Source organism: Onychomys torridus, chromosome 11 (genome assembly GCF_903995425.1).
Source record: "Onychomys torridus chromosome 11, mOncTor1.1, whole genome shotgun sequence".
NCBI lineage: Eukaryota > Metazoa > Chordata > Mammalia > Rodentia > Cricetidae > Onychomys > Onychomys torridus.
In genome coordinates this window covers 10,829,103-10,843,271 of record NC_050453.1, presented here as the reverse complement: position 1 = coordinate 10,843,271, position 14,169 = coordinate 10,829,103, and the positions used below count along the sequence as shown (strand labels likewise).

The 14,169-nt window shown below is 47.7% G+C and overlaps 1 protein-coding gene and 1 non-coding gene across 2 annotated transcripts in view; both read right to left on the bottom strand.

Moving 5' to 3' along the window:
• Mtarc2 (mitochondrial amidoxime reducing component 2) overlaps window positions 1-13,526 on the bottom strand; it is a 36,026-nt gene extending 22,500 nt beyond the window's left edge. Inside the window, exons 1-3 of the mRNA XM_036202886.1 lie at window positions 13,162-13,526; window positions 8,343-8,516; window positions 151-319 (exon numbers count right to left, since the gene is read on the bottom strand). Of these exons, the coding sequence (XP_036058779.1) occupies window positions 151-319; window positions 8,343-8,516; window positions 13,162-13,433 (615 nt within the window). The 5' untranslated portion in view covers window positions 13,434-13,526. The remainder of the gene's footprint in view (window positions 1-150; window positions 320-8,342; window positions 8,517-13,161) is intronic.
• LOC118593622 lies at window positions 2,313-2,416 on the bottom strand. The gene has a single exon (XR_004946284.1). It is a non-coding gene; the product is annotated as a U6 spliceosomal RNA (small nuclear RNA).
• Window positions 13,527-14,169: the final 643 nt, after the last annotated feature.

The following is a 14,169-nucleotide window of genomic DNA, read 5'->3' as shown; positions in this document are numbered from 1 at the left end:
CCCCCAGCATCCTTAATGTGTAGGTTGTACCCTGGACCACCCCCTGAACCACTGTGAGGTTTTCTAACTGAAGTCTCAGAGGGGCTCTTATAGACAGAGAAGGAGCACAGAGACCCAGAGTAGCCAGCAGAATGAAGTCCGTACACTCACCTCATAGCTCTGAAGGTAACTTTCCGAAGGGTAAAGCTTCTTTGTTGTCCTCCCTTTCATGCTGGTATCAAACTGAACCAGCCTGTAGGGTTCTGTCTTCAGGAAGTTGGTGAACCATCGTGCTACCTCATCGCCACAATCTCTGCCTTTAATGTCAAGACCAAATAGCCTGGAAGGGTTGTTAAAGAACACCAGGTTACTTGTGTGGACACACTGAGTGGTGGTGGCCTGAATATACCAGAAGGCTGCTAAGAGGTCTTCAGAGAGGAGCCAGGAAAGAGCAGAAGAGGATCCAGACTATGCTCTGGGGAAGAGCTCCCCAGCTCGCATGTCTACAAGTCACCTAGACACATGTTCAGATGCAGACTCTGCTGGTCCAGTGGGTTGGGGTTGGTATTAGCATTTAGGCATCTGTCCTGGCCTGTCCTTAGGGCAGAATATACCTCAGCTGCGGCCACTAGGAGCACCCCCTGGGCGCCTTCGCCTTGCACACCTCATGTCCCTTTCTCTTCCTTCACTCTCATTCCAGGGACTGCTCTCTGGCCCCTTCTCTGGCCCTTCTCTCCCCTCCCCTCAATAAACTTCCCATGTGGGCCCTGTTGTATGGGTTGATTCCTTCACACCATTTTTAAAATACAAGTTGGAATCTGGAACTTTGCATTACTGACATGCTTCCAGCCATCTAAGTGGCTAGGTCCATGGACCATTATGAATACCAAGGATTCAGGTTTCTTTCAGAAGAGGGGGTGCTGCTTGAGGCAGGTACACCTTTGGCTGGAAATTCTCAGACCTGGTTCAGATTGGAATCAGTCATTTCCTTGGCCTGTTGGCCTTTAATAAACTCAACATTTTTGCCTCTCCTCTGTCTCCCACTATAAACTGGAGATAAACACATTCTACCACCTGCTGGGAGACAGGTGGGCGCGGATGTCGGACAACACCGTGACCTCTGCTGTGCTCTTGGTTTGGTTTAAATTGACTTCTCTACATTAGTTGTTAAAATTGTGTGTCCACAGAGTTTATAGATTGGTATGTAACTATTTCAATTCAACTTGTGAAACACATAATTTCCTTGAATTACAAACACTGACATTTAAAATGAGACTATACTTGATTTTTTCCAGTGATTTCTAAATACTATCAGTTAGATATCTACCATTATCCATTTTTAAAGTACACAAATAAGATTTTCTCTAAACAGACCGACTATTGTTGCTATTGTTTCTGTCTTTGAAACATGGTCACTGGTAGCCCAGGTTGGCCTTGAACCTGCTTTGTAGTAGAGGCTACCCTTGAATCTCCTACCTCTCACAGTACTGTTTCCACCGGCCTGATAAACGGTCCGAAGTTTTAGATAGTTCATTGCTTTATTCTGGAACACATACGTACATTCAACTTTTCTCACATAATTTCATACTGATATATGACTACTGACCTCTTAAAATATTTCCTCTGAACCAATAAAATTTTTATTCTTAAAGATCCATATGTGAAAGAATTTGGGAGAGATTAAATTATCTTTACAATTTTGATTTGTGAAGTATTGATCATAACAAAATGGGTATGTTGTAAATTTTGAAGGTCTCCAAATATAAAGTAGATTTCAGCTGAAATTAATTTATTAATGAGCCCTAATAATAGCCATGAGTCTAACTGAATTCTAGACAAGGTTTAGTATCAATTTATGCTCCCCACACACTTAAGCAAGGTCTCACAGTGTAGCCAAGTGGTGAGGATTTCACAATGTTGCCCAACGTGACTCCAAATTCACAATCCTCCTGCTTCCAGCTCTCTAGTGAATCACCAGGCATGGTTCCTTCCTTTCTTTCTTTAACAGCTCTGAGAATGAGGGGGTGGGAATGATGGTATACACTTCTAATTCCGGATTTTGAAATGCTGAGGCAGGAGGATATTGAGTCCAAGGATAGCCTAAACCACATAGCAAAACCCTATTCATTGATATTTGAAGAAAGGGGATTGAGATAGGCCTCACTATGTAGCCTTGGCTGGCCAGAAACATGCTATGTAGACCAAGGTGGTCTCGAACTCACAGAGATCTACCTGCCTTCCCCTCCTAAGTGCTGAGATTAAAGGTATGTACCACCACACCCAGCTACTTTTTAAATTTAATATCTATTTGTTTATTTTATATTTGTTTTAAGAAAAATATGGAACATTTAGCAAATTTGTGTGTCATCCTTGCACAGGGCCAGACTAATTGACTCTGTATCATTCCAGTTTCAGTATATTGCTGCCAAAGGAAACACAACAAAGTTCTGTTTAAAAAAAAATAATAATAATAACAAAGAAATGAGGTCTGGCTAACTCAGTGGTAGAGTACTTACTTAGCATATACAAGGCCCTAGGGGGCTGGAGAGATGGCTCAGTGGCTAAGAGCACTGGCTGCTCTTCCACAGGTCCCAAGTTCAATTCCCAGCACCCACATGGTGGCTCACAACAATCTATAATGGGATCTGACACCCTCTTCTGTAATGCAGGCGTACAAGGCCCTGAGTTCCATTCCTAGCACGTCAATGGGCAGCGGGGAGTTTGAAAGAAAATGGCCCCCAAAGGGAGTGACACTACTAGATGTGGCCTTGTTGAAGTGAAGTGTGGCCTTGTTGGAAGAAGTGTGTCACCGTGGAGGTGGGCCTTGAGGTCTCTTATGCACAAGCTTCGCTCAATGTGACAGTCAGGCACTCCCTGTTGCCTTCTGATCAAGATGTAGTCAGCACCATGTCTGCCTGCACATTGCCATGCTCCCTACCATGATGATAATGCACTGAACCTCTGAAACTGTCAGTGAGATACCCCAATATTTTAAATGTTTAAATGTTTTCCTTATAAAAATGTTGCTGTAGACACAAGTGTCTCTTCACAGCAATAAAAATCCTAACTAAGGTGGGGAGTCGGGGAGATGCTCTGTGCAAAATATGGATTTAAGGATCTGGAAACTGATTTCTTGAAAGTTTCCCCTTCCCCTTCCCCAACATTATAAGAAGTGCATGCGTGTGTCCTTCACACACACACACACACACACACACACACACACACACACACAGAGCCTGTCGCAGTGTGAGGATGCCTGAGGTCATGTGTGCAAAGGAGTTCAATAGAAATACCCAGAATACTCATTAATAGTTGAACGTCTGAGCTCTTGAAGGCTCAAAGTCCTCCACCTCCCAGAGCTGGGATTGCAAGCATTACCACCACACCCCCTGGTGTCAAATCTTGACACCCCTCCGTTAAGGCTTCCAGGTCCCCCTCCTCCTATCTGAAACCATTCTTGGAGCACTGTTTGGATCTGTGGATCCTTCTTGGTCCTCAATTGCCCTTCAATCATTCTCCTGAAACTGCAATCAACCTCTCGACTACTCAAAACAGAGCCTAGCCACTGGTGAGCAGCACTAAGGGTGCCCTGTAGCTCCTTCAGAACACCACCCATATGAAACTGCACATACTTCTACCACTTATCATCCACCCACATACAGGAGGTTGGCATTGGCCCTTGGAAAAGTAGAAAGTACCAAACAGGGCAAGAAGATGCCAATCAACCTGTGTCCTTCCAACTGATAACAGGTATTCCTGTGCCTGCTGCAAATAAATAGATAGATAGATAGATAGATAGATAGATAGATAGATAGATAGATGGATGGATGGATGGACGGACAAATGAATGAATAATTTTTAAAAATCTATGTGGTAAGAACCCCAAGCTTACCCAATGGACCCCACTCTGAGGGGGTACAAACCAGCACATTCATTTTAGAAAAGATTTTGGCATTTCTAGAGCCTCCTGTTTTGTATAGACCTATAATCTAAGAACAGGGGAGGGAGGAGGTTTAGGAGTTTGGGCCAGCCCGGGCTACATAGAGAATCCTTTTGACCTCCATGCTTTGCACATGTACTCTTCAAAGACACACATACGAATGTCTGTAAGGGGGCTGGGGATGACTCAGTGGTTGAGAGAGCTTGGGGCTCTTCTGGAGGACTGTCAGTCGACTCACCATGGCCTGAAGCTCCAGTTCCAGGTGATTTGACACCTATGTTCTCTGAGGGCACACCTGTACCATACTCATACACAGCTACACACATACACATCATCAAAACTAATAAACATAAACCTTACAGAATACTCATAGAATATTGTTCATATTAGAGAAAAAAGCAATGTTTATGAGGATGAAGAAAAACAATAACAAACAGGTTGCCAGAGACTCACACAGTGGAAGCCACACTGTGTTGGGAAAACATGGCCGATGGTAAGAAGCTGAAGGATAATTGCATGTTACCAGGATGACTGATGGCTGGGGTCTCCAAAGCTGCCTGAGGCCACGGGAGCCAACCTCAAGATCAGAGTGCTGGACTTCAGTACCACAGCCCCTGATCTCCAAGGAAGGGGCAGAGGCTGAAGGTTGAGTTGATCAGTGGCTGATATTTTATCAAGCACACTATGTAATAAAGTTTCCATAGGTTCACAGAGTTTCCTAACTGCTGAACACCTAGAGATGTGTAAAGGGAGGCATACCCAGAAAGCACACAAGAGTTCGGTATTGTGGAATAATCCTTTTCTACACTATGAATATGTATTACGCTCATTGTTTCACAAAAAGCTGACAAGCTGGTAGCTGGGCAGGCGTTAGATAGGAAAGCCCAACCAAGAATGATAGGAAAGAGGTCAGAGTCAGAGAAGTCACCAGCCAGGCACAGAGGGAGCAAGAGATGAACATGCCATGCTAATAAAGGTACCACCATGTGACAAAGCATAAATAGAAATATGGGCTAACTTAAATGTAAGAGCTGATTAGTAATAAGCCTGAGCTATTGGCTGAACATTTGTAATTCATATTCAGCCTCTGAGTGGTTATTTGGGACCCAGCAGTCAGAATAGGAACCGTCTATTTACAGTTCAGTTCCCTACATGCCCCATTGATCTTACCCTTAGCCTTTAGAACATCCTTTTTAAATACCCGGCAAACATGATTTCCAATTTCTAAGAGGCACTCTAGCAAATGAACAGAACCCAAGGAAGAGGTGGTAAGTCAGAGTCAGGTTACCACCCTCACTGGCATTTGACGCCAGGGATAGTCCTATGGGACCAAGTCTTCAGTCTGTGAGAGCTGATGCTAGCTAGCTCCAGGCAGATGGAGTTAGGACCGGACTGGTGGATGCCAGCTGGTGTGTGCTGGAAGAGGTTTGCTCATTGAGGACCCAGAGGTGACACGCACTGTAGTAAGGAATGAAAAGCATGCCTCTTGCCTTCCTTGGTGGTTGGAATGAGAACAGCATCCACAGGCTGATAAGTTTGGTTACATGATCCCCAGTTGGTAGGACAGTCTGGGAAGAATTAGGAAGTGTGGCCTTGTTGGAAGAGATGTATCACTGGGGCTGTAGGCTCTGAGATGTCGAAGGCCTGCACCGTTCTCACTTGGCTCATCCCTCCCCCCCCTCACCCCTCTCTCTGCCTCCTACCTGCTGAGAAGGATGCAAACTCTCAGCTCCTGCTCCAGCACCATGCCTGCCTGCTGCCATGCTCCCCGCCATGGTAGACTTACTCTATGAAGCTGTACCCCAATTAAATACTTTCTTTTCTAAGTTGCTTCAGTCACGATGTCTCTTCGTCACCACAGAAAAACAGCTAAGACATCATCCCATCACACCCACTTCTTGTTCGGTTTCTCTCTTCAGTTACAGAGAAATCAAACTTCAGTGGGACTTTACAAGGTTGAAGCCACGATTTTCTTTTGCTTTTGACTTTTAGGGGGAAAAATGCTATGGTTAACAAGACAGACAACTGCCACTTCTGCACCTGATTTAATTATACCTGCGTATACATATATGTCAACTACATGTAAAAATCAAATGTTACTTAGCTAGTCTTTTTTTTTTTAATCTGTTAGATTTTTATTTGTTTCTTTATTTTTATGACTTAGGTAGTCTTTAAAACTAGACCTCAAAGGCTTTTTGTTAGACCAAAGATAATTTCTTCCTTCCTCTTCCTTTAAAACAAAAGCATGGGACTGGCAAGATGACTCAGATGGTAACGATGATTGCCACCATGCCTGAAAACCTGAGTTTAATTCCCGGGCCCCTCGTGGTAGAGGAACCAACTCCCTCAAGAACTGATTGCCAGGGGAACCTGCTCCAAGATTGGAGGTCTGGACTTTAGCGTCACCCCGACTCCCTGCACCCCCGACCTCTGAGGGGGCAGAGGCTGAAGACTGAGTTGATCAATGGCTAATTATTTTTATCAATCACACCTATGCAATAAAAGCCCAAAGGGCTGGGCTCAACGAACTTCCAGATTGCTTAGCACACAGTGTTGTTTGAGCTCACTGTGAAGCTGGTTCTGGAAGGAGGCTGAGCCTCCTCGCCCATTCCAGACCAAAGCATGTGTGTCTCAAAGTGCCCTGCGAGGCCCACTGTCCAGGGACAGGCTGCCCCCTTCTTCTATGGCAGTGAGGATAAAACAACCTGGGAGAGAAAACATTGTGCCCTCAAAACAGCTTACAGTAAACCAGCCAGAGATACACAGTGAGACTCTGTCTCAAAGAAGAAAAAGAAAGAAAGAAGAGAGAAAAGGAAAGCTTGAGGGCTGAGTGCACAGCTCAAGGGTAGAGCACCCACTTAGTATGCACAAAACTCTGGTTCTAACCCCAGCACTCAGCTGGTTACCAAGGGATCCACAACATTACATCATCTCACAGCAAACACCTAAGTTTCTGTGATTCCCCAACATCAAAGAGCTTTAATCCTTAGTAGCAGCAGACACACACACACACACACACACACACACACACACACACACACACACACACAATTTTAGGCAAGACCCAGCAGGCCATGGGACATCGAGAGAGGATGCCAAGACCTGACGCCTCGCGCCTGCCCACACACATACCCCTGCTCTAAGTCCTCAACCTCAGCGACACATTTGAGGGGCTGGAAAGTTCCAGCATGCTTGTTATCTATCCAGCTCTGAGATCAATTGGTAAAGTCCCCAGTAACTTCTCTTAGCTGGATGGCGGCCTGAGAACTCTAAACAGTGTCTCTCCAAGGGCCAGGGAGGTGGTTCAGTGGATAAGGGACTTGCTGTCAAACCTGAAGACCTGGGTTTGATCCCCGGAACCCACATGGCAGAAGAAAAGTGACTCTTCTAAGTGTCCTCTGACCACCACATGTGTGCTATTACACGTGCACCTAGACACACACACACACACACACACACACACACACACACGCACACACGCACACACACACTGCTGCATATGTGCCCATTATTAAATAAACTACACTTGGGTCAACTACACTTTCTGCTTTGCTATCTTGAAGGCCTTGGAGAAGGGACAGCCACAGCTAAAGACATATTCCTCGGGACAATAGGAATTGTCATATCACGCATGACTTGTAAACCCTCCTTTATGGAGTCCTTATCTACAAGGAGCATGTCAGGACTATAAGTTACACAGCTGCTATGTGTGAGACACCCCCCCACACCCCCATGCTGAAGTTACTCTAACCTGAACCCTGCTTAATCCCTTGCTTTTTCTCTCTTTCCTGCAGAAGCCCAAGCAAAGGCTCTGGGCTGTGGTTCCCCTTCCTTGACTTACCTCTGGCCAGCCCCACCCCACCCCCCAGGCTTCCCTATGTTAGCTCCACCTACTTCTAGGAACCCATCAATGGAATGATAGTTTTTCCTGGACGAGTCATTTCATCATCTGCAACTCTCACAGGCCCTGCTTAAAACGAATCCCGAGGTGGAGGCCATGGCTCTCGTTTGGTACAGTGAATGCCCAGCACGCCCAAAGCCCAGGGTTCGATCCTCAGCACCACACAAACTGAGTGTGGTGGTGCAGACCTGTCACCCCAGCATTCAGGGGGTGAAGGCCTAATGGTCAAAAGTTCAAAGTCATTCTTGGTTATACAGCAAATCGGAGGTCAACCTGGGATGTCAGCCCCCCACCTCAAATAAACAAACAAACAAACAAACAAACAAACAAACAAATAAATAAATAAATAGAGCCCTGGGTACCTTTAACAGTTGCTCCCGCTTGAGCCCTACCTTACAGACTAACGCCCCTTCAGTATTTTCCTGCACCAATTCCCTCATCTACAGTTCTGACATAAACTGTAACAAATGCAAGGAAGAACCAGGTCTCTTGCAGCCTCCCCACTGCCCCTAAGCAGAGCACCTGCAGTCGTGGATCTTATTCGAAGAAGGCAGCTTGATAGGCAAAACCATCTGGTCCATGCCTGGAGCTTCGAGAGTCAGATAATTGTTCTCCAAGGTGATGGAGACCAGCACAAGGCGAGGCTCCTGGCGGGCAGTGACCATGTGTCCATCTTCCTTAACCACCATCCAGAACCTGCAGAGAGTCAGACAGGTGTACATTCAGAAAGTTTTCCCCAATCCTCGAGAACTTCCTCTAGCTCTCCATCACCTCAGAACTATCGACCCACCCTGGTGTGAGAGCCGATGGCAGATTGTGCAGGTCTGGACAGATCCTTTTGGTCCAAAAGTGGTTGGCCCCAAAAGAAGCTCCCTCCAGCACTCATGCGACGCCCTTTGCCACCTTAAGATGCAACAAGAAGACCTCACCAGACACCAGTGTGTGTTCCTAGACTTCCTAGACACAGTAACTCCCAGCATGCCCCAGCTCCAGACAAGACTTGGTATGTACTCCACCAGACACATCATCACTGGCCATCAATCCTTCTCCAGGCTGAATCTTCTCAGCTCCCATCCACCCAAAATCTCCCTCTCACAGTTGATACCCTTCTGCTTTAGCCCAGGCCACTGTGTAATGACTTGGGAACTCAATACTAATGTTAAAAGTGTGTGTGTATGTGGGGGGGGGGGGGTTGGAGAGATGGCTCAGAGGTTAAGAGCACTGACTGCTTTTCCAGAGGTCCTGAGTTCAAGTCCCAGCAACCACATGGTGGCTCACAACCATCTGTAATGAGATCTAGAGCCCTCTTCTGGCCTGCAGTCATACATGCAGACAGAACACCGTATACACAGTAAATAAATAAATCTTTAAAAAAAAAAAAAAGTGGGAGGGGATGCTCAGTGGCCTCCTGCTAATTGCTGGGACTGAAAAGGCAAAAGTCCACGCAAGAGAATTCAACCTTGGGACTGCACAAAACAGATAAAAGGTTAAGAGGTTAATGTAATGGTTGATAGCGACTGTCAACTTGACAGGATCTTGAATTACCTGGGCCTACCTGAGAAATTGTCTAAATTAATTAAGGTGCAAAGACTCACCCTAAACAGGGATGGCATCATACCATGGGCTGGGCTTCCAGACTGAGTAGAAAGGATAAAGCCAGCTGAACACTGTCTTCTCTGCTTCCTGACTGTGGAGGCAGCTTGACCAGCTACCTCCCCATCCTGCTCCAAACCCTTCTTTCCTTAAGTTGCTTCTTGCCTCAACAATAAGAACCATTAACTAAGACAGCTGCCACACATAACAAACCTGAATCACCTCGTTACCCTGCCAACCTTCAGGATACTTTTTTTTTTAATCTTGTGCACATAAATAATTCCCGTAAACAAATGATCTGCTGTGCTCTGCCAAGGCCGAAAGAAAGGATGAGACTAGGCTGTTTCATAACCAAGTTACCCCAACTTGACCTGCAGTAAGAGTCAGCACCCTGATTTGACAGTAAAGCACAAGCAGGGGGCAGCTGGACCAGTGTCACAGCCCAGAGCTCAGAATCCCCACAGGAAACGGGGCCTTGAATGACCAATGTCACGGTGGTGAAGCTGAACCCAGGGCAAACGAAAAATCTCATTCAAGTTAAATACCAGCCGGCAGGGCTGGGGTGGAGCGGGGCAGGAGCAAGGACTAACCTGAAAGAGGAGATGGGAGAGAAAGATGGAGGTGAGAACGAGAATAAACATGGCGTGGCGTGTGTGTGTGTGTGTGTGTGTGTGTGTGTGTGTGTGTGTGTGTGTCCCTTTATCAACAGATGATAAATCCGTGTAGAAGCAATAGACAGCTGGCTACAAGGAAGGGTCTGGGCAGAGAAGGTGACTGGCTTGACTGTTTAAGGACATTTACAAGGTCAAGGAAGGAGGCTACTCCCGAAGCAGACAGCCTATGTTAGCAACTTCTGGGAGGACCTTGAAGACCTCACAACTCAGGGAGCTGGGACAAGGTCCAGACCAAATGGGCCGAGAACACTAGCAAAGATCCTCAGTAGTTGGAGGCACCGGGCAGTACAGAGGACAATCCAGACACAAATTAAGCAAAGGGGCTCTTTCCCTGCCCTCCAGAAATACCGATGGTTGTGCTACTCGGCGGAAAACAAGGGTCATTAAGCAGCATTCTGGCTGGCAAGCCTGCTTCTGAATATTAATCACCCTTTGATAAATAAAACTCAAGCTCTTTTTTTTTTTTTTCAAACAAAACTGAGGCTCGGAGAAGTTAAATGCCTTTGTTCAAGGTCTCCTATGCACTTCTCACATTCCTGTATCACACAGTGCTTTCATAGAAAGAGTGAATGCTGTAGTCACCTAGATCTGAATTCAAAACCCCCAGAACAGGCTGGGTTTGTGATCCCAGCTGACACACTCAGCCTGTCTAATACTGACTTCTTAGGTCCGAGGGATGGAGACATTCATATCTAGCCCACAAAACCAACCTTAGACTGGACAAGTTACAGGACAGGATTCAGCCCAATGCCGATCATATATTCATTTCACTGACTTTTCCTCCACTCCAGACCACATCATCTTAAGAACATATTGCTCGTGCTGGGCATGGTAATGAAAAACCTGTAATCCCAGCACTTAGGAAGCAGAGGCAGGTGCATCCCTGTGAGTTCAAGGCCAACCTTGTCTACACAGCAAGTTCAGGCCAGCCACAACTACATAGTGAGGTCCTCTGGAAGAAAGAAAAGAAAGGAAGGGAGGGAGGGAGGGAGGGAGGGAAGAATTTATTGCTCAAAACAAGAGAAACATCCAATTCTATTTATTTTATTGAACCCTCAGGAAGCAGAAAAGCAGGAAGGGGCAAAGGACACATTTTTCTCTCGACACTAGCAATATTTACAAGGAGGCCATGATAGTCTTAACGATGAGCAGACGTCCCCTGATGATCTGAAGAAACACGGGTGGATAGTGGTCACCTGAGAGATACCCTCACGTTCTTAAACAGGAAGGAAAGCAGCCGTGTCGGCCTCTCGGGTCAGCGCTCTGAGCTTCAGCACCTCCCGTGTTTGGACTACATCCAGCACCCAGTATCCAAGGTCTTTCCAGCCTCAAGCACGTGCTCTTATCCTTCGCACTGAAATAAGCTCTAAATATCCTCGCCTTCACAACAGTCTCTGTAAAACCCTTTTAATTACCGCAGGCGAATCACCCGGGGAGACTTCAACACGCTACAGAAGTCTCCTTCGTTCTTGGGGATGTGAGTTAGTTCGTCTGGACAGGAGTGGACTCTTGGGAAATACTCTATGTTGTTACTGCAAAGCCCTCAGGCAAGACACTTGAGACGACATTTTCCAATGCATCAGGGGCCAGCATTTCTTTTAGGACAACGGTCTTCAAGGGTCGGAACACACAGGTGTACTGGGATGGACACTGGGCAGCACATGACCTCTGCTATGAGGTTCCTCAAATGACCAGTTTGCAAACTCCCTCCTTTGCCCAGATACAGAAGTACAACTACCATGTCCGCCATGGAAGAAGACATCCAATTATAAGAAAGAAACCTATGTGCTCAGCCTGGGGAGGACCACCCACCTGTAAAAGAAGGGTACAGGCATTCCCTTTGACAGCCTAAAAATCAAACCTGCTGCGGGGTGAGGAAAAGGGTGGGGTACACTGCCACCAGGACACATGTCACGCTGAATCTGCCTAGGGGAACAACTTTGCTCACCCTAACAACACCTTTCAAGGTTTGAGAAATATCTATGTGCTCAGTTGTGCCTCTTGACCTAGGCTTTCCAAGGGTTCACACTTAGTCACAGTGACAGCTGGATGTCATACAAGCCCAGGCTGGCCCTCCTTCAACAGAACTCTCACCCAGTCTGGCTGAGCCTGTTTCCTGATCTATGTATTTGTTCTGTACAGGGCAAACTGTCTTTGCTTTGCTTCATTCTAACCCCCTTTATGATTATTTTACACCTCGGTTTGCGACTAGTTCCCTGTCCTCACTACCCCCTCCCCACCCACAAATCATGTAATTCTGCTCTGTTACTCATTAAAGCGCTCACCAGAACTAGAGGGAAGGAAGGATCCAGTGCTCTGAAAACATTCATCCAGTGGCTTTTTGTATTTCTAGTATCCTACAAGTGGGAGAGCTGGGCAGACAACCAGGTTGTGTGGTGTGTGTGTGTGTGTGTGTGTGTGTGTGTGTGTGTGTGTGTGTCTCCCCCCTCTCTCTCCTCTCCCCTCTGTCTCTGTCTCTCTCTCTCTCTCCCTCTCTCCCCCCCTCCCCTTTCTCTCCCCTCTCCCCCCTCTCTCTCTCTTCTCTCCCTCTCCTCTCTCCTCTCCCTCTCTGTCTCTGTCTGTCTCTCTCTCCCCCCCACCCCCACCCCCACCCCAGGGGTCCAGCGTTGCCCTAATCCACTTTTCCAAAACTACTTTACCAAGAAGCATAGGCCTCACAGCTAAAGGATCAAAACTCGAGAGCCCAGGGGATTCTGCCAGCAAACCGCAGTTGTCTTGATAGCTGCAAGGGGAGGGATCAAAATCAAGGCGCTCTGCTCCACGCTACAGTAAATTAACTTTGCATATTGTAAAGCTAAAATTCTCCTCCCGGAAGGCCTCCCCCACTGCCATTTTCGAACTTACAAACTACGATTTCAACTTGAACATGCTCACAAATGTGCACGGTGTTAACAGTCGGTGGCAGCTCTTTCCCCACGTGTGTGCGTGTTTCCCAGATGCAGCAAACCCTTGCTTTCTTGGTTTGGGGAGAACGCGGCTTGCAGTGTAGAACCCCTCTCAGGAATGTCACCATGCTTCGGCGGCTCCACCTCCCTCGTCCCGGCCCGTCTTACCTGTCGCGCACTTTGCCGCAGCGCAGCCCCATGGCGGTGCACTCGGTCTCGTACACCGACACTCCCTTGCAGGACTTGATCGGGTAGATCCAGAGCTGGGACACCGTCCCCACCTGCCGCAGCCGCCGGCGCCGTCGGGAACGCGTGCTACGCCAGGCCAAGGTCCCCAGCGCCACCGCGGCCAGTCCTAGCGCGGCGACGCCGAGCCAGGTGGACCGCGGCTGCCCGGGGAGCCCGAGGCGAGCCAGAGCCGAGGAGCTGGAGGCGCCCATGTTAAACTACCCGGTGCAGGCCTGGGCTCTCGAGCCCCGATGGCGAGGCGGGGCTTAAGACTCCGGATGGGTGGGAGGAGCCAGAGTTGGCGCAGCCGCACCGCCTGTCAAACCTCTGGCCCTGAAGTCTCGACTCATGGTGGAGCCAGGTCCCAGCTCATCGCGGGTGGCAGCCTTGCCTTGGGGTGGTCACTCTTATTTTACTTTGCCTTTGTTTCCCCTCTTCACCGCATCCCACCCCCCCCCCCGTTTTAGCGCGATCCCGCCCCCTTGCCAAGGGACCCTCCAGCCCTCTATAGTCTTTACCCTTTTGCTTCTAAAAGGAGCGCACTCAGTTGCGCCGGAAGTTGCCCTGAAAGGAAGAATGGAAGATTTCATGGGAGCAGCTTTGGGCAGGTCTCTAGAAGATCTCGGAACTTTCTTGAACGCTCAACCTAAACCTCGGCAGGTGGAGAGACGAGATGACTGGAGTGGCTTCTAGCAACGTGATCCAGGGTGACAGGCACATAGGCCATTTCAGACGCGTCCTGAGGAAACCAGGATGGAGGTTCTTCTTAGACAGCTTTCTAAACAGGATTTACAAATCAGGCTGCAGCACGGGGGTAGCGCTAAGTTCAAGACCATCGTGGACTATGATAGCCAGACCCTGTCTCAGAAACGTCAGCGATTAACTCATCCGTGGAACAGAGCTCTACAGGTCAAGGTGCCAGCTGCCAACACTGATGATCCGAGTTCA